The sequence below is a fragment of the Athene cunicularia genome (assembly GCF_003259725.1).
Source record: "Athene cunicularia isolate RWA chromosome 4 unlocalized genomic scaffold, athCun1 chr4_part2, whole genome shotgun sequence".
Taxonomy (NCBI): domain Eukaryota; kingdom Metazoa; phylum Chordata; class Aves; order Strigiformes; family Strigidae; genus Athene; species Athene cunicularia.
In genome coordinates, this window is record NW_020799099.1 from 27754370 (window position 1) to 27772838 (window position 18469).

At 36.6% G+C, this 18469-nt stretch overlaps 1 protein-coding gene across 11 annotated transcripts in view; it reads left to right on the plus strand.

Moving 5' to 3' along the window:
- The window catches only part of RAPGEF2 (Rap guanine nucleotide exchange factor 2), a 127350-nt gene that overhangs the window by 52219 nt on the left and 56662 nt on the right, over window positions 1–18469 (plus strand). For 2 of the 11 annotated variants that reach the window (XM_026847606.1, XM_026847608.1), the window contains exon 1: window positions 5575–6141. The exons of 5 other annotated variants lie outside the window; for them this stretch is intronic. In XM_026847606.1, coding sequence (XP_026703407.1) covers window positions 6082–6141 — 60 coding nt within the window. In that variant the 5' untranslated portion in view covers window positions 5575–6081. Of the gene's footprint in view, window positions 1–4709; window positions 4777–5133; window positions 5261–5574; window positions 6142–7844; window positions 7926–18469 lie in introns of those variants that run through there. 4 more of the 11 variants (XM_026847605.1, XM_026847607.1, XM_026847609.1 and 1 more) reach the window with 4 other exon arrangements.

The window sequence follows — 18469 nt, forward strand, 5'->3', positions numbered from 1 at the left end:
TTGTGTCCCTGGATTCCTGTTGTGAAATTGGTATGGACACCATGATATGTGTCTTTTTGTGTTTGTTTTTTGTTTGTTTGTTTGTTTTTCCTTCAGGATAGTAAGGAGATTTGTATCTCGGTAGTGAACCTTGTCCCCAACAGATATGGATGTTAAGGTATTGTTTAGATCTGATAAAGAGGCCTTGCTAGTCCTATGTGCCCAATACCATAATTCTTGAACCTTAACAGAGCGTTTGCTTTTTTGCTTTCATGCCTTTTTTTTTCCCCCAGTTTAAAAGCAGAAGGCACATTCTCATGTTCTCTGATTTAATTACACATTATCTTAAACTCCTGCCCTTACACCAAAGCGAGAAATTTTTATGAACATTGGGAAAAACTTTATCTATCCTGACTAACTGTATTTTTTTCCACTCCTGAATACTGAAACAGTTAAAGAAATTAAACTAATCTGTGACCATTCTGCCAATTGAAGTCATTAATATCTCAAGTTTTCATATCTAATTTTTGACATTTAATAATGATAATATATACTTTTAAGTCCATGTTAGATGCATTAAACTTTAGACTTATGTAAGTAATAACCCTTTACTTTATGTAAAAACCACAGGTAAATCAGTTAAACATCACATAGAGGGACTTCACAAACATACATATTAAATACGATTTTGATCATGCAAGTGAATTTTAACAAGTAAGACCTTATAAGTGTTGCAACAACAGAAAGATATGTTGATCTTTTTTTTTTTTTTTTTTAAAAAAAAAGCATTGTTAGATTTAAACCGTAAATAAATATGGAGTCCAGAGAAGAGTGTGTGCTCTGTTACTGTGGTGAACCTTTGCTCAAGTTGGTTTTGTAAGCTAAAGTAGATACTCTGGAAATGGGACATCTTGTCACATTTGGGATAAGTATCCAATCTGTTACAGGTTTTCTTCATGTCTGTGCTAACATAACTGTTGTATGTAAGAGAATTAGATGACAAGTATTTTAAATGAATACTATAACTTGCTCCCATGGATGGCATGCAAACAGAAAGTTTGCTGTACTGAAAACAGAGCTGTGCACAGAAGGTGACAAATGAGTCTGCTGTCAAAGGGAAGATTGGCAGTCTATGGCACATCCACCCAGCTGAGGCACCAGCCTGACTGCTCTGGGCTTGTCATTATTTTAAAGATCCGGATTATAGATTCATCTGCAGCAGCAGCTCAACAGAAGGGCGTTTGTTCAAATGGTCTGTAACATTAGTAAATGTGTTATCAAAACAGCACACATCACTCCATTGTAACTGTTGCTTTGGTGCTGCCAGTGGTGCAGCAAAACATTGTTACAATAATGTTAATGCCACAGGTTTACAAATTAAAAAAAAACAAAAACAAAAACAAAAACCCCCACCAAAACCAAAAACCAAAACAATGGCAAATACTATTACTTTATCCATGCATTTTGGCTGAAGTGGTATTTTAGTCATAGAAAATTTGATAATTTTCCTTTTTTTTCAACAGTTTTATTTAAGGTTCTCAAAAGTTCTTGAGAAAATGCAAACAGAACAGGTGTGCTGGGACTATTCTGTGTTTGTGTTATGCTGATAAACAGCAACTCACTGCATGAAATTGGGTCATATGGCCAGAGATTTAAATTACTGGCAGTAAATTTGTCTAAATACGTTAGACTTTCATACTGTATGGGACATTTAAATTACACAACTGTGTAACATCTGTGTGATAGTCCCTTTGCTGTGAATGTTTTTGGGACACACATAGTGATTTGGGGGGGGTGGGGTGGCCTTATTCCTTGGTGTTTTGTTTGACTTCCCCCTGGCCCCTGCCCCCGGTTTTCTAGCTACTGAAGTCATGAAGTGGCAGTAAATTTGGTGACCTTACAGTGTTCTGTTGTCTTTTGGCTCAGTTTTTGAACATGAAGGAAATGATTCTTTACATTGTGTTTAAAGGGAAGGGGAAAATATGCTGATAACTTCTGGTTTTGAGGTACTTCAGGAAAAGAATGTTTTCAGTATACATAATCTGTATAAAATTTAAAGTATTCCTGTAAATACTTGTGAGTTAAGGTGACTGCTTGAAATGGAAGACCTGAGGTAATCTGTTGTTGCAGCATTTGTCATTAACCTAAAAATGTTTAATACTCCAAGCATTGTTGACACTGTTGGAGGAGAATAATATCTGTGTGAGATTATGTTGTAGAATGTAAAAGAGTTTACAGGCATTACATTCAGATGGTACACGCTGCTAAGATCTCTACCAATTTTTACCTTGAACTCAGAACTGCTATTTATGAATCCTGTGGGTAGTTCAAGGATGTCCTGATGTTTGTAGTTACTTTTGAAAGGGTTTTTATAATGTTCTTTTCTATGACTCATAAAGAGATACCAGCTTGCTTATAAATACATTTTTGAAAGCAGCTGGGGATAGATGATCGTGTCCAGTTATTGCACATAAGGGTTATTAACATCTTGCTTTAATTGCCTAGAAGCATTTGCAAAAGTGTCTTGCTTTTTTCAAACTTTGTCTAATCAATGAGTTCTTACATGACTTTGAGATACACATGAGCACAAAATTGCAGTTAGGTTTTGTATAAATTATTCATAATTGTTTGAGAAAATCTTTACAGGATATATTGTTCTGGTGTCTTACATTGATATAAATTCCATTTGTTCTTCACTGAACATATAACGATTCACTGAAATTCTACTTTATTTTTTATAAAATATAATTTATATGTAATTATTTTCTGAACTGATAATGAATAGTACCTACAGTTCCAGGTACAGTGGTGCAGTGTAAAGTGATGGTGGCTGAGGAGCAAGGAACAGGGAAATGGAATCCATTTATTTCTTGAAATTGTTTTGACTCACAAATTGCCTGTGAGTGCTGTTTTCTTCACCTAATGACATAAATATCACCTTTCACATTTTGAATATAATTAAGCTTTTTTTCTGTTTTGGAAACTACCAAGTTTTAATAAGTCTGCACTGAAATTCGTTAGGTTGATATAAATTTTTCATTAGTGTGTGAAGTACTGACTTAATTTTCTGTTAGGTCAGTAACGGTGTATAGTAGGGACCAGCATAAGTAGTAGGGAAGTGTTTCATGGCATCATGATCTGTAAGTTTTGACTTTCACTACTGTTTTAATGGTTTTAATCATATTTTTGTGTTACTGTTAAAGGCTTATGCTACAGAAACCTAAATCTAGGCTAGATTTTGGCTAGAAATACCAACGGATGCAGAGTAAAATACATGTTGATAGTTGTACTCCAGAAAGTGGTGTGTTCCCTTCCTATGCTGGAGAGATGTTTCTGTCTTGGCAGAACTTCATTTTTTTCCCTGACATGAGTGTAAAGCTCCACGCTCAAATTCTGCTTATGGTGTTAACCACAAGGCCATCAAATCAGACTCAAGAGGATTTTAATTGCTTTGTCAACAAGTAATATTTTTAAATTTTGTACGAGAGAGGGTTTGTCTAAGCTTCCTAGAATGAATAACTTCTGATATTTCTGGTCAGCACTTCATCAGAAAATTGATTGTACTCAGCATTAGTCTGTTTTACAAGGCTTAAGCATAATTTAACATTTTAAAATCATCTGTTATTGGCACTGGCACATTGCAAAGACTTTTAAAACTTCTAAACTAATTTTTGTAATTCAGTCATCTAAAGAATAACTTATCTTTTAGCATATGCCAGAAGACCAAGGGCACAAGTGTCATTAAAGTCTCATAAATGTAAATATATTCCATTTTAAATGTGCTGTGTATGAAATGGTATCCCTAGAATAACTGTGCAAAAAATAGACCAGATATTTCAGGATCTTTTCTTGCTTTACTAGAATTCATTTCCACCTATTTTTGCAGCCTCGTTTACTAGCAGGCATCAGTATCAAAAGAAATCACTGTGTTACAAACTAAATTCATTATTGGTGGACACGTTATTTTGGTGGAAGGCAGCTGCAGACTTTATGACATAGTATTCTGTAGTATTCGTTCTTTTTCCTGTGTGTTTATGCCTGTGTAACAGCTGTGAAGCTTTTTTTTTTTTTTTCCCTATTGTTCTTGTTAAAAAAACTAAACCAAACAACTTTGAGGTTACTTTAAGCACAGATGGTGTCTGATTTTAAAGAATATGTTGTAAACGTGTTAGAGAACTGTACTAAAGTTGAAGCCCAGTGGAAGAGTGGCATGTTCCTGTTTGCCCTGGCTTGGTCTCCCCTGTGTCAAGTGGCGTGAATTCCTGGCATTTAAGATGCGTGTTGTATAGGGCTGACAATTAGTTTACAGCTTGAGTATATTCCCTGTTGCGTTCCAGCTCCTCTGCAGTATGATGCTGCTAGTATAACATAAGAAGTGGTACAGTATAAATGAGAGTGACTGGGGAAATTTCTGAGTTTAAGATATAATTACAGGCAGAGAGAATTATAAAAGCCATAGGTATGTCAGTCTCTTCCAGATCTTGCATGGTCTTTTGTTTTTAGTGGAATTTGTGCGTTAGTTTTGCAAGGAGAAACAGGAGCTATATTCAGAAGGACTTTAAATGATGTGTTAAATGGTTCTGGACGTTACCTGCCACAGCCCCTGGATATCTGTGGCCTGCATAAGTGGCGAAGCTGCTGAAAATCCGAGAGTGCACTGTTTATAAATACTTGATAACAATGTTTACAGCTCTGCAGCAGCACTCTTTTGGGTGGGGGAAAAAGGGAGGTGATGTCAAACCCTCTGCTTTATCCTCATCTTCATGAAAAGTCATGTTCACTTCAGGATTTGGTGAGGTATATGTGGGTCCTTATTCCCACCCTGACTTCGGTGATATTCTTAGGAGCCAGCAGCGAACGTATCCCTCCCCTCTGGGGCTGCCTTGATCTTCAGAGGCTGATACCAGATACAGGCAAGAGCTTGCTCTTTTATCTGCATTGTCCATCTCTACCTTAATGAGTGAAATGGTTAAGTATCCGAGGGGGTGAGCCTCAAGGAATGTGTCTTCCATTTGACTTGAATATTTCGGTGGATAAAGGGAGAGGGAGGGAGAGGAGAGAGAGCGAGCAATCCACTTACATCACTCGAACTGCATTGAGTGTGTGCCTGTGTGCAGGTTAAGAGACAGACTACAGTGTCTTTGCTTTCTGCAGGAAGCAGCAATGCCGTTTGTATCCTAAGAGGAATTTTTTATTTAGAAAAGGAAGCATTCTTTCTACCCAGGAAATGGCTTTCCTTGTGCGTTGCTATGCCAACTGCCTGCAGCCATGGTCTTCCAAAGTAAGCACAATAACGTAATTATATTGGCGTATTGCATTCAGACTCATGATTCTCTGGGTTTTTGTGTGTGTGTGACTGTGTTGTATTGTTGTTGCTGACTCTTTGGGCGGTAGATGTGCTTGTCTTGATTGCAAGGAACAGGCATCATAAAATTAAATGTCCATCAATGTCATGCTGCTAAGATTAATTGTGCAAACTTGGTTAGCTGAGTGGAACAGAGATCACTGGTCACTACTCTGTCAGCATCATTAGCAGCCAGGGGAGGAGGTCCCTGTTCGCGTGCTCTGCCCTGATTTTGGGGGAGTGTAGGGTAGTGGTGGAGAGGGGGAAGGCTGCGTGTGTGAGTGTGTGTGATTGCAAATGAAACAGGAGTATTAACAATGCTTGGCTGAATGCTGGAGGCTGGTTCCTGCACCCTGACTAATATAATACTGTATTAAGCCTTTTTGAGGGAGTCTCTGTGCAGTCAGCCATTTTAGCTTTTTTCCTCCTTTTTCTTTTCTTCCCATTCCTCAGGCTTAGGGAATGGTTTTGTTCCCTTGGATGAATGCTGGATATGTAGGGTTTCATCAGGCTCTGTACGTCCTGACATGCTTAGACTTTCAGTGTTACAAAAATGGAGACTAACGCTGTCGTTTGGATTGCTGCTCTGCACTACAAGTGCGAGGGGGGTTTTGAGCTTACCAGTAGTGACACTTTTAGCTCCAGCTTGATTCTCCCCCCTCCTCCGCTTTTTAATTTAATGCTGTAGAGGGTGACTTGCCATCCATAAGAAATTGGTACATGATGTGTAAATTCAGTTCAGTTTATGTTTCTTCATTATGAAACCACTTGCAATCCCAGCTAACCATGGAGTTATGGGCCAGCAGGAGAAACACTCAGTAAGTATTGCAAATTCCATTTGTTCTATCAATAACCTGTCACAGGCAAACTGCATGGAGATTGAAACTGCTTGTCATCCTGCTCGCGGGCTTTCCTGCTTGTGAATTTATCTAATAGTGGGTTTCGAGGGAAAGCTGTACCTGAGGTGGCATTAGAGTTGGTGGCTGTATTTCAGATTGTTTTTAGCTCAGAAAAGGCAACTCTGTGGGGTTTTTTTGAATGTTAAAAATTTGCTGAAAAAATGCTAACATAATTTCATCGGAATACAAGCGATGAGCATTCAGTTAAATTGTTATGTATTTGTTAAAACTTTAAAGAAATATTCAAGCTCTGTAACAAGTGATGTAATTGTAGGTGGTGATAAGAATAGATTTATTCTGTCTAGTGTATAGTACTAGTGTGCTGTTGCCTTGTAGCATGGCGTTTAACATCTGTGGTACACTTATGCTGAAAATGCAGAAACTGTTAGTAAAACATGGAATGAACAAAAGGCGTAAGTACTGATGCTTTCTAATTGATCCCATGAGTCAGCTACACCTTTGTCATGCTTTAATCCCATAGGCTGCTTGTGTTTATTGTTTGGGAAAAATGCATTCATAAGCAGAAGAGCAAACATTATTTAACAAGGCCTCAGGTGTCAGGAATTAGAAATTTAGGTTTTACACGATAATAAATGATTCTAGAAGTATAGATTTTTATTGCTCAGTTAGCATGTTTAAACCTTCATGCTCAATTTTATATGGTTCAATATAATAAATTTTACAATTTGTTTCTTGAAAAGATATATGTTTTTTCTGTGCATACTGTGTGTGTTTGTGCATGGGAATGTCTACAGTATATTCAGCATATACAAGAATCGTAAATATGGTAAGGTGATAGCAGAAACTTTGTAAAGGAGGAAAATTTTCTTCAATTCAGTTTTGGGTAGAAATAGGAAAGTAATCTAGAAACAAATCTAGTGGATTTTTCTTATACATTTAGGAGACATGAGTTTCTTGTCGTAGACTGGTTTGTTCCTTTTTCTTCTTAATTACATTCTAAGTATAAAGGAGTTCATGTTACTAAATCATTTGGACTTCATGAAATATTTAGAGCTTAATCTAAAAAAAACCCCAAACCAATCTCCTTTCCTCCTGAAACTCAAGAACTGAAGAAGCTGAAATAGAATAGGATACCTTGAATTTGCAAATAGGAATAAAATGAGAAAGCTCCATATGTATTGGTTTTTCCTGCTCTCTCTACTCTCTAAAGAATGGTGGTGAGTTGTTCTAGGTTGATTAACACAGCTTAACACAGCAACTCTAACAGATATAAAATGATTGCTTATAGATAAAATAAAAAATTAACCTGGCATTTTAGACTCTACGTTACAAGCTCTGTCATATTTGAATTGTATTACTTTGAGTTAATTAAATCACAGAGATAAATTTCACTCTCTGGACCAAACTGTAGGAATAGTAAAAAGGAAAAGGTCAAGGTATTGCTTTACAAGAAAAATAGTTTACCTCAAGTAATGTCCGCATATATGTAAGAGATAGAAATCATACTTTGACATACGGCTGGCATGCAATGGCAGATTTTGCATGAACTAAACCCATAATTTAGAGCTTATGTAGAAGTTTAGAATGAAACTGTTAGGACACAATGTAGCTCAGCAAAAAATACCACTTTGTCAATGAAACTTTCCATGCTTGTTCTCCAGGTTAGAGGTTACTTTGCTTGGAAAATGGGACTGAAAGATGTGAATTCTTGGTAGAGAGGGAAGGAAACTTGGAGTTTCAAGGTATACAGACTTTATCTTGCTTTGCCTAAAAGGAAAACTTAGTGAATTAATCATTTTTGGTGATGAGTTATTTTCATGTTGGTATGTTCCCAGACTCTTAAATCTTTTATTGATCTCTGATGTGATCTTATTTCAAGGAGAGAGCCTTAATTACTTCTGTGACATCTCCACCTAGAGTCTCACAGCCTGATTTGCTGGGACAATCTGGAATTGAATACAAAATCCTCCTGTGCAAGGTGTCACAAAATTATGTGAATTAATTTTAGTTAATGCTGTTAAATCTTAATTTCATGCTAGTTTAGTTAGGGAATGAGGGATATGCTTTAAATCTACAGTTCTGTAAAAATGATATGCAGACTGATCATATGGTGAAAATGGAGGAGGAAAAGTGAAAAATTGAGTTGTATTTCCTAGATTACTTAATATAAGAAAAAATCAGCATCAATCAAGTGTACTAGTCCTATATGCCTCATAATTCATAAACTGGAAGACTGAAGAAGTGCTACAGGCACCTATCAGAAGGTAGTGATCTATGGCTGATGTTCCTCGATACACGAATGTTATCATCTGCTGAACAGGGAGTAAAAAGTATGTGCTGGGTGAAAGATGGCAGAGACATGAAAGCTGGATTGTTGGAAGAATAGTTTTGCTTTTTTTCTTTTGTTTAAAGAACTTAACCAGATTTCATGTATTTCAGTAGGTTCATTCTATGTGGCTGTGTCCTTGCTGGTTTTAAGAGTTCTTTCAACTAGGTTTGTAGTACTTCCATTATAATTTTCCTAATCTTAAATGTTAGGAGAATGAGTGATGGTTCAAAAACTGTTGCTTTGTGGATGTTAAAGCAATGATCTCTTGAAAAGCTTCTTGCGTTGCATCTTACACCTTCTCTATTATGTGAAAAAATCACATGAAGGTTTCCACAGTAGACTCAGACCTTCTAAAATATTATCTTTATATCTCAGTTCTCCTTTTCTCTTGTGTGGGTTGTTTGTAGGAACCTTACTCAAGGTCATTAAAAAAAAAAATAAAAAAAATTTGACAGGTATAATGGCTTTTAAAAATGTGACTTGAGATGCCTAGTTCTTTCTTGACTATGTAATGATTAACAATTCATGAATTGCAGACTACACTGGCATGATTTCTGTACAACCTGTAAAAAAGTATGTTACGTTTTTACTTCGGGTGTTGAAATAAAGTCTGCTAGTAAAGGATGTGTTCCACTGCCAGTCCAGTGACTGTCCTTTAGTAATCATGTAGGTACCACAGTCTTCTGATGTGCTTGACCTGTCCTGAATTACTGAAAAGTACTGAAAGCAGTAAGTCATCTTTAGCTTGTTTTTACCATTTTTTAGTTCACAAAGACTTGTGGCCCTGCGCTAGGGCCCCCCCCTCATGCTCAGGAATAAGTGGTGTTTTAAAGAAAAGTCTGGGGTGGTGATTGTTCAAATACGGTTTAGTTTGATGTCTAATAAGGGTGCTGGTTACCATGCTTTCCTAAGAAATGTAGAACTGTACAGAATAAGCATAATTGTCTGCTGCTGGAGGAGATCATCATTATTGTTCTATAACTCAAAAAATAAATGTAACCTAGGGATAGTTATTTGTCATTTGAGTGACCATCAGACAGCACTAATAAGATGTGGGAAAGAGAGTGTGATGTTGTGATCAGGTGGCTATGCTTGGTAAGCTGAACAATCTAAGGTGGCATCATATCTGGATTTTTAAAATATATATATCTCTGGAAAAAAAAAAGGTTGCATGAAAACGAACTCTGACAAGTTCGTTATTGTTAGCTACTGTAGCTGCTAATGGTTGTGATTTTGTTCATCTTAATGAATTACATTGCACTGGGCCTTGATACAGATTTTTTTCTGTTGTTTTTAGGCATCTTTATTTGTATCACTTATTGAAGCCAGATTTCTGGCTTGACCCCTTCTGATTATTCCTTTCCTCTTAATTTCTACTTTCTGTGAAGGAAAAAAAAAAAAAATCCTCCCTGAAGACCAATAAAGAAGTTATGGATTTTTCATGTGATTATGAAGTGTTTCACCTCTTCATAGATGCATCTGTTAAGCAGTATTTAATACATGAGTAGATATATTCCACAAGATACATCTCAAGATGGATAACTGGTTTAATGAGCAGCTGTTTGATATTTTGGGCTAGCTTCATTGCTCAAATGGCCAGGCTGTGTTTATGGCGTACTATTCAAGTCCTACTCAGAAGATTAAAGCTTTTTTTTTTTTTTCTTCTTTGGCTTTTTAAGGTAATTGGAACTACAGAGTTCATGTAATTCATTAAAGTGGTGTGTGTGGGGTGTGTGTGTGCATTATTTTCATTTTTCAGGTAGATCTGTTGAAGCAAATCTTTGGCAAAAAGTAAGAACGGAATTTTGAGAACTTAAGATGCTTGTTTCCAAGTATAGCTAGGCCTAAGTAACTCTTCAAAGAATGGATTTTGTTATTTGAATAAATAATGCAGCCTAATGATCATCTGAAAAGTTGATTTTAAGTGACTTGCTTGGCATCCTACCAGAGATCAGTGGTGGAGCCTGGCTGAATTCCTGTTCTCCAGGACAACATTTAACTGCAGATTTTCTCAAAAGCCTATAAATGGTGAAATCTGGGTCATTTCATAGGAATGACAGTGAATGTATTAGTGACCTGTAGAGATGGCAGTGAAAGCATACTTGGCATGTAGGAGAGGTCCTGCCATCTTTCTGTTACTGTTTCAAGATCTGGGAATTTCACAACATATTTAAAATTGAAAACTAAAAAACCAAAACGAAAAAACAACAAACAAACAAAACAACCCCAACATACCGAAAAAGCCACTATCTATGTGTGCACAAAACTGTTTTTCAGCTACTACTTAAGAAGTTAGAGAATTTTTTCAGGTCAGCATGGATAATTCGCATAGAAGATCTCCCAGTAGGACAATTGTTTAACAAGTTTATGAAGTAGGAAATGTTCAGGTCTCTCAGTGAGAATTGAGAAACTAACATAATCAGTATTATGGGTTCTGGTTTACATTCCCAAGTGGCAAAATCTAGTGTTGGTGGTTAGAGTGCCTGCAAAGCGATATTTATGATTGTGTAATTTGTAGCCATAGTATAGATGAGAACCTGAAAAAGAAAGCCAGCCTCTTCCAAAATGCTATTTTGAGACCAACACACTAGTACTATTCATCATTACTGAGTTGTAGGCACTCCTACCTGATCTTCAGGCATGCTGGAAAATCCAGTTCAAGTTGAGGGTTGCTAATAACCAGCAATTAAAAAAACAAGAAAGCCAAGCAATTAAAAAACCCAACCCCCAAAAATCCAAGAAAACAAAAACCCCACCAAACAAAAGGCCAAAGCTCAAAAGAAACAAAAAAATCCTAAAGCCTTTAAGATACTGTAGTTTTGTTCCTGATTCTAGGAGTTAATAAAGACAGGAATAATAGAAGCTCTAAAAAGCGGAAGATAATGGAATATGTTGTTCTAAGTAGCGTAGGTTAAAAATATCAGGGGATTGGCTGTGTGCACTTAAGAGTACCATGGAGTCCATTGTAACTAGAAGCAAGCATAGTCAGCTGAGGAAATCCTGTGCCTCCGAACCTCAACTTGATTCTTCCATCTGCAAAATATTTGCACTCCCTTGCAGAATATTGTCTCAAGAGTTTTAAGCAGTGGTACTTATGCTTGTACTTTAACAATTTCCAAGTGATGTAAACTTAGCAGTTTATCAAATTGAACTGTAAAAATTTTCCAGCAAGATGAAGTAAATTTTGGTTTTGTGTTTTTTTTTTCCCCTTTAAATTTAATTTTTAATTATCTAAGGCAGGGAATCTCAGATAGTGACATGCAAAGAAATATGTAGTTTATAAGAGGATTAGAAACTGCTGTCAGCTGTGTTGCTTGGTTTTGCTTTATGATTGCTGCTGCTAATGGTACTACTCCAGTATGCGAAAGTGAGGCAAAGTGTCTCCTGTTCTCTACCTGCTGCTGAGATGACCTGAAGCTCATCTGCAAAATACTTCTGTACTTGATAGCTTTACAGGTTGTCTACAAAATCGATGAAATATGAAAAGATAACTGTACGTGTTTTAGTAATAAGAGCTAATTCTGATTTCTAATCTAGAATTGGATAAACATTTAAAATATGTTAAGACAATCAGCGCTCTGGGAAAATGAATGATGTTGATGCCTGGAAACTGTTAAGGACAAATTTTTTTAGGCTTATTTAAAGATTATTTTTCTTTAACTATCCTTTTTTTTTTTTTTAAATTTTTTATTTTTTAATTTCTTAGTGTATTTAGGCTTTAAATTGCTACAAATTAGTCCTTAACAGTATCCCAGATGTTTGAAAAACTGAACGAATTTTGCTAATGCTTACTAAATATACAGTGGTGTGATTTTTGTCTGACTGAAATAAATACCAGATTTTTAGGATCTCAGGATTATTTTATTAAAGTCTCTGATTTTGATTTGGTATCTGCAAGGAACAGATATATAACCAGACTATTAATTCTTTTCACTTACTATTATTGATACATTCTTGTTAGCATTCTCTATATTTTAACATTAATAGAAGTAATACTACAAGAAAGAAAAAAAGCCCTTGACAGTAGGGTATTTCACAAGTTCATTCAGGTAAGGGTAATACTGATGCAGTTTCTAGTGTTCTTTACTGCCAATGGATGAGACATACTACTGAGTGTGAAGACCCTGCATGATAAGTAAAGTTAACGTTAAGGATTTGAGAAAAATGAAATATTAATGTCTCAAGGTTTACGCTTAACCAAGGAACCTTGTAGCTGCCACTCTTCATTTTCAATGTTGTATTTAGAAGAGTCTGGTAGCTGTAGTGCAAAAGAAGCATGGCATGACCCCTGCAGGTCTGCAGGCTTTTTAGAATTCTAACTTCTGCATGCTTAACCTCAGTCTGTTACTGAAACGTAACTGGTACTCATATGGTATCCCAGTACTAGATTGTTGGTGGTTCTTCCAATTTTTTCAGCTTGCTAGTAGTCTTTTTTGGTTGTTCATTTTGAGATGGTGATGATGCAGCTGAGAACCACAGGAAAAATAAACTGTACAGAAGGAGTCTCCACTCAGTGGGTTGCTTGTGAAAGCTGAACCCTATGCCCAGGAGCTAGAATCTATCAGTTGTGTTATTCTTCCCTAAACCCATGTTTGTATGGGAATACTCGAAGGGGAGATGAAGGACAACAGATTACAATGCTTTTATGTGGGTGATATTGAAGGTAAATAGCCTTATGTTAACACAGCACCTGATCCAAATAGTGATGCTACTTAGTCCCTAATAAATCAAGACATAGGGATGAACTGGTTTTTTTGGTTTGTTGGTTGATTTTTTTTTTTTAAAGACTAAGGATCACAACCAATTGCATTTGGTGAAATAACTGGAAGATAGAGCAAAAGTTTGTGTAAGTATTGTTTGTAATTTGCACTTGTGGTAGTAACATGCAAGAATGTGGGTCCAGCCTTTGGCCAAAAGGCTTCACCTGTCTTTTTGTGTTGCTCTCACTGCAAACGTGAAGATTGCCACTGTGAATCAGCCGCACAGTGTTTAGCTAACCTAGCATTCTCTACTTGGCCTAAACCTTAAGCTGGTCAGAAAGCTAAAAGTAAGGGCATCTTTTTGTCAGCCACGGTCTCCATTGCAGATGTTGGAGCACAAAATCCCAGTATATTGAGTTCCGTTTTCATGAGAAGGGAAAGAGGATTTTTCTAAATGGGGACTAGCCTGCTAAATTTCACAGCTTGGACTGGCTAGTTTTCTAGACTTTCCCAAGTCCTGTGTAATTGGCAGTCAAGTTGATGCTCCTGTAATATGCCATTCCTACAAAAGCTTGTCTGGAGTGCCTTAAAAAGGTATTGAATAATTTGTTCTGTTATGATAGAAATTTCAGTAGTTCCTGTGCTTCGTGGTCCCTGTGCTGGTTAGTGGATAGGAGTGTGAGTGCCCCTCCTTCAGTTCAGAGGGGCTTTCTGATTTTTCCTTTACATGTCTTCCGAGTTCCAGTTTGGTGACTACTGTAAATGACAACAGAAAGCTCTCAACTATTTGACAAAATGTGAGGATTTTGTCTTGAGTGTGAGGATTATGGTGACTGCACTCAAATATATGCATACCTCCATGGCATTTGCAGCTTGTAATGGAGATGATGTTTCTCCTTTAGACTTGAAATATGAAAACTGGTTTAGCACCAGCCTTCTCTTTCAGCCCCGGTTTCTTGACTTGAATCAAGAGCCAAGCGCTTTTCAAAATAGAGGAAAAGCACGCTCATGAGTTAGCATGCAAAGAAGTGCAAAGTGTATTACATTATATCTGCATTTAATATCTGTTAATAAGCTGACAAATGCTATGGCAATGGTAAAATGTATCTCCATGTGACACTTTTAACTTTCAACCTGCAGTTACTTCAACTGCCCCAGGGTTGGCTGGTGACCAAATGCTGGTGTTTGGTAGCAGTAATATGTCCTCTTGTTAACTGCAGTTACCTGATCTTCAGAGGTGGACAAGAACCTCATTGTAAACCCAGGCAATAACCCGGTGGTCAAAATCCCTCAACCTGTGATTTCTTTCACTCAGTCTACAAACAGTGCCTCATTTTATCTGACTTGTAGCCCTTCAGCTTGCTTGCTTACAAGCACAGGTGCTGTGCACTGGCTCATTTGGACACAGTGACTTGGGTAGGACTTACTAATTTATAGCTTGACTCCATGCTGTAACTTTGCGAGTAAGAAAATGGATTAAAGCTTTTTATTCCTCCTCTGAAGAATGATTTAATAAAAAATGTCATTGTGCTATTTTGTAGGTCTGCTTCCTTTGTGTGTTTAGTCATGTAGGCTTGCTTTATAGTTAAAAATAGGCTTTTACTGTTCTGTGCTGCTGTTATTCCCGTAGAGCCAGGAGAATGGGAGCTGGGTTGTGCTCTTAGGACTCCATCCATAGCATTGTTTCCTGAATGCCTATCTGCTGCTGCGTGCCTGCCAACCTACCAAATGCTGTAGGAGTTACATGAGTGTCAGAAAGGTCTAACGTGGGATGATTTGAAAGGGCATGGTAATGTCTGAAAAAGAGAACATGGCTGAAGAACTGGAACATAAATTTAATATTGGTAGTGGGATTGATGGCTTGAGTACAGGGCAATGAAAGACATTGTACCTGAAAACTGGATGTATTTAGTTGTGATTGAAAAAAAAATAAATTTCTAGATTTTTGGGGGAGTGTAAATTGAACTGTGGGAATTATTTCATAGTTAAGCTATGTCTTAGGTTTGCTGAACCATCAGCTCTGTTCTCATTTTACACCAAACTACATTTTCTGTGCTCTTGATTTGGGGTTTTTTTTGTACACGTAAGTAGAAAAAGGTTCTTTCAAAACTTGCGTTGTACATTCTTTGTCTCTACAGCTTCACTGATCAAGGTACAGCTTGACCTCTAAATCCTAATGTAATACTGATAACAAGCCAGGAAGAAAGAAGCATCTTCCAAATACTTGGCAGGCAGTAGCTCTTTACTCTTCTAGATTGTTCAGGAAAGAGCTAGATGTCAGACTTCGATGTGGCTCCCTGGTGTGCTTGCCTTTTCAGTTTTGACCCACATCACCAGCAGATTTTTAGTTAGGTTTTTTTGGTCTTTGAATAAGAAGCTGACTATAGGGGGCTTTTGTTTGAAATATCCATAAATAATGTAGAAGGACCTTCTTTTCTGTCATCCTCACTCTTAAAGAACCATGAGGAAAAGAAAAATGCATGAATTTATGGATTGCAGAGACTTTGTAAAGTGTCCTACTTAAATAATTAACTTTGCATCTGGAAATGGCGGTCCACTGGATTTAAGGCAACAGAGAAGACTTGCAGTAATTCTATTAACAGTGAAGCTGATCACAGCTATAGGAGCAGAACAAAAAGCAAGCTAAAATGAAAGCAGTGTTATTTTCTGTTAATAACTGTAGAAGCCTATATGCTAGGTGTACCTCTCCTTGCCTGCTGGTAAACTTGTGCAAATGTTTTCTCTTGTCTGACTCCAGGAGTTTGTCCTGTTCAGTCTAGTTCGTTTCCAAACCAGGAGGTTATTTTAGTTGTGATTTTTTTAGTTTTGTGAGAAGAGATTTCTTGCATTTCAGAGGAAAGGATTTCAGATATTTCCCTTTAGCAGAGTGTTTCCAAGGTCTCCAAATACAGCTGCTGCTCCTATATAAATGGATACTAAAGTGTAGTTTCACAAACAGTGGCATGCATGTCAGCAGTAGTATACAGAAAATCTACTTATCTACCTCTTTCCTGTTGAAGGAAGAGGTTGTTTAGACAGTTAAATGTCACTCCTACACCTGCCACTTCCATTAGTATTGTACATTACTGTTCTTTCTGTGATGATGGTACCCAGGGAAAACTAAATTTAGGAACTCCTGAGTTAGAGTAATATGATTTGTTTTTTTCAAGTGGAGGTTCAATGTTCCAGCTGGGGTTTTATTCAGTTAAGCATGCAGAGATAACATGTTTAATGTAGCAAATGACCAAAACATCTACCACTTTTACCAAAGAAAGTAACCTCCTTAATCTCTCGCACTATGGGGTGTTATAGCAAAGACCATTCTATCGCTGTCATAAATCAGCGGTTAAGGTTTGACTTTCAAATATTCTGGTTATTGTAAGATGACCTAATGCAGTAGATGATGTACATGCACACACCTTGGGTCTCTATAGCCTATCTTCTGCTAGGTAGGAGAAAAGTAGTCAAACTTCACTGTAATTTGTATTTGTCAAACGGCCTTCAGTTATTGGTCCTAGTATTTCTAGCTGATTTCTGTACTGCTTATTTTTCTGCAGCTTGGCAATCTCTGATGTAAAATCTCTTCCTAAATAAACACCATTGAAAGATTTCATGTATAAATTGCTACATGGATTATGTTTTTTTTAGTATGCTGTTGACCCAAGGCAGGAATATAAGGGGTGAATTAAGTTCTGTGTGCACACCTGCCCAGACACAAATAAATAAATTTCTAGAAGTCTCATCTGCATGTCAGTATTTTAAGCAGAAAAACGTGGAGCTTCAGTTGACAATGCCTCCTTGCTCTAAAGCAGCCTTGGTTTTAGCAGGCTGCATATGGGGCCATTTTGTTCTGCTTATCTTATAAGTATGTTGATGTGGACGTTTGTAAAAATTAAGTGATTTTAAATATAGGGGAGAGGGCTAATTGAACTTAGGATTTGATATTGCATTTTTTCAATAACTGCCACTTAGACTACAGAGAAAAGCTCTGCAGGATGTTTCAAAATTCAATGGCGATATTAATATAAAAGATGCTTCTGTGTTTATCTGCGTACGTAATTTTAAATGGCTTCGCACAGTTGTTGCTGCACCATGCTCCAGAATTTAAGGAACATCTTTGTACTTTCTAAAGACACTTTGATGAAGAAAAATAGCCTTCTACTTTTTCCCTTCCTATGATGACACTGAGCACACATGAGTAACTCTTTTGCCCAAACTAGTAAATATTTGTAGTAGTTCACAGAAGTTGGAATCTTGTTCTGTGTGACAGAACAGAAATTCTAGAGGTATTAAGTATTCATGATGCCACATACGGTTTTAAAAGCTTGTGTCAGTGTGAAAAATTTTCATTAATTTTCTTTGGCTAACATATGAGGGAAAATGTAAAAATAATGTAGCAAGCAAAGCTGGGGGTGTTACAGCAACATTTACTGCTGTTATATTGCCATGGCATGAGTATAGCTGCACTTCAAAACTCATAAAATAAGTAATAAAGCTGCTTGACTAGTAGGCATTAAAAATATATATAGCATTATATAGAAAATATATAGCATTATATAAAAATATATAGCATTAAAAATAATAGATAAGGTAAGATCATAAGTTTAAGATTTTGCATCATTAGTCATATATAAAGGGAAATGCTTGTCATTTAAACATATTTCAAGTTGTCTTGTTGCTGTGCTATTTTTACATTATCCAGAAAAACAGTGAGACATTACCTCTATTACTCTATAATGCAAATATGAAACTTTTTTCACTCTGTGCATTAATCGCAGAAGAATTATCTGTAAACTTTAAGATGTTTTTAAATAGTTTTTCTTTTAAAACTCACCTTATTTTAAAAATATCATCCCCCTTTTTTAAGCAAAATTTTTTGCCTCTTTTGAATATAATTAAAAAAAATTGTATCATTGTTTCAAAAATGCTCACTATTATGCAGTTATTATTACTATGGCAATAATCTTAAAAGCAAGGCTTAGCAAGTGCTTTGATGTCCACTTGTGTTTTGAGATATACATTTTGTAATATTGCAGTTCCATTGTTGTTTTTGTTTGATGTGAAGCGAAAGTGTGCATTTTTCATTGCCAGACAAGGAAAATAGGGAAAATTTTAATTGTAGAGTAAGCACACAGAAAACAAGTAGTCACAGTGCATGATGTCTTATTTGGAGCCAGTTATTAGCAGAAGGATTATGCATGTTTCTCTCCTATTACTTAAGTTATGAAAAGCAAAGTCATTCTATTAGGGACACCCC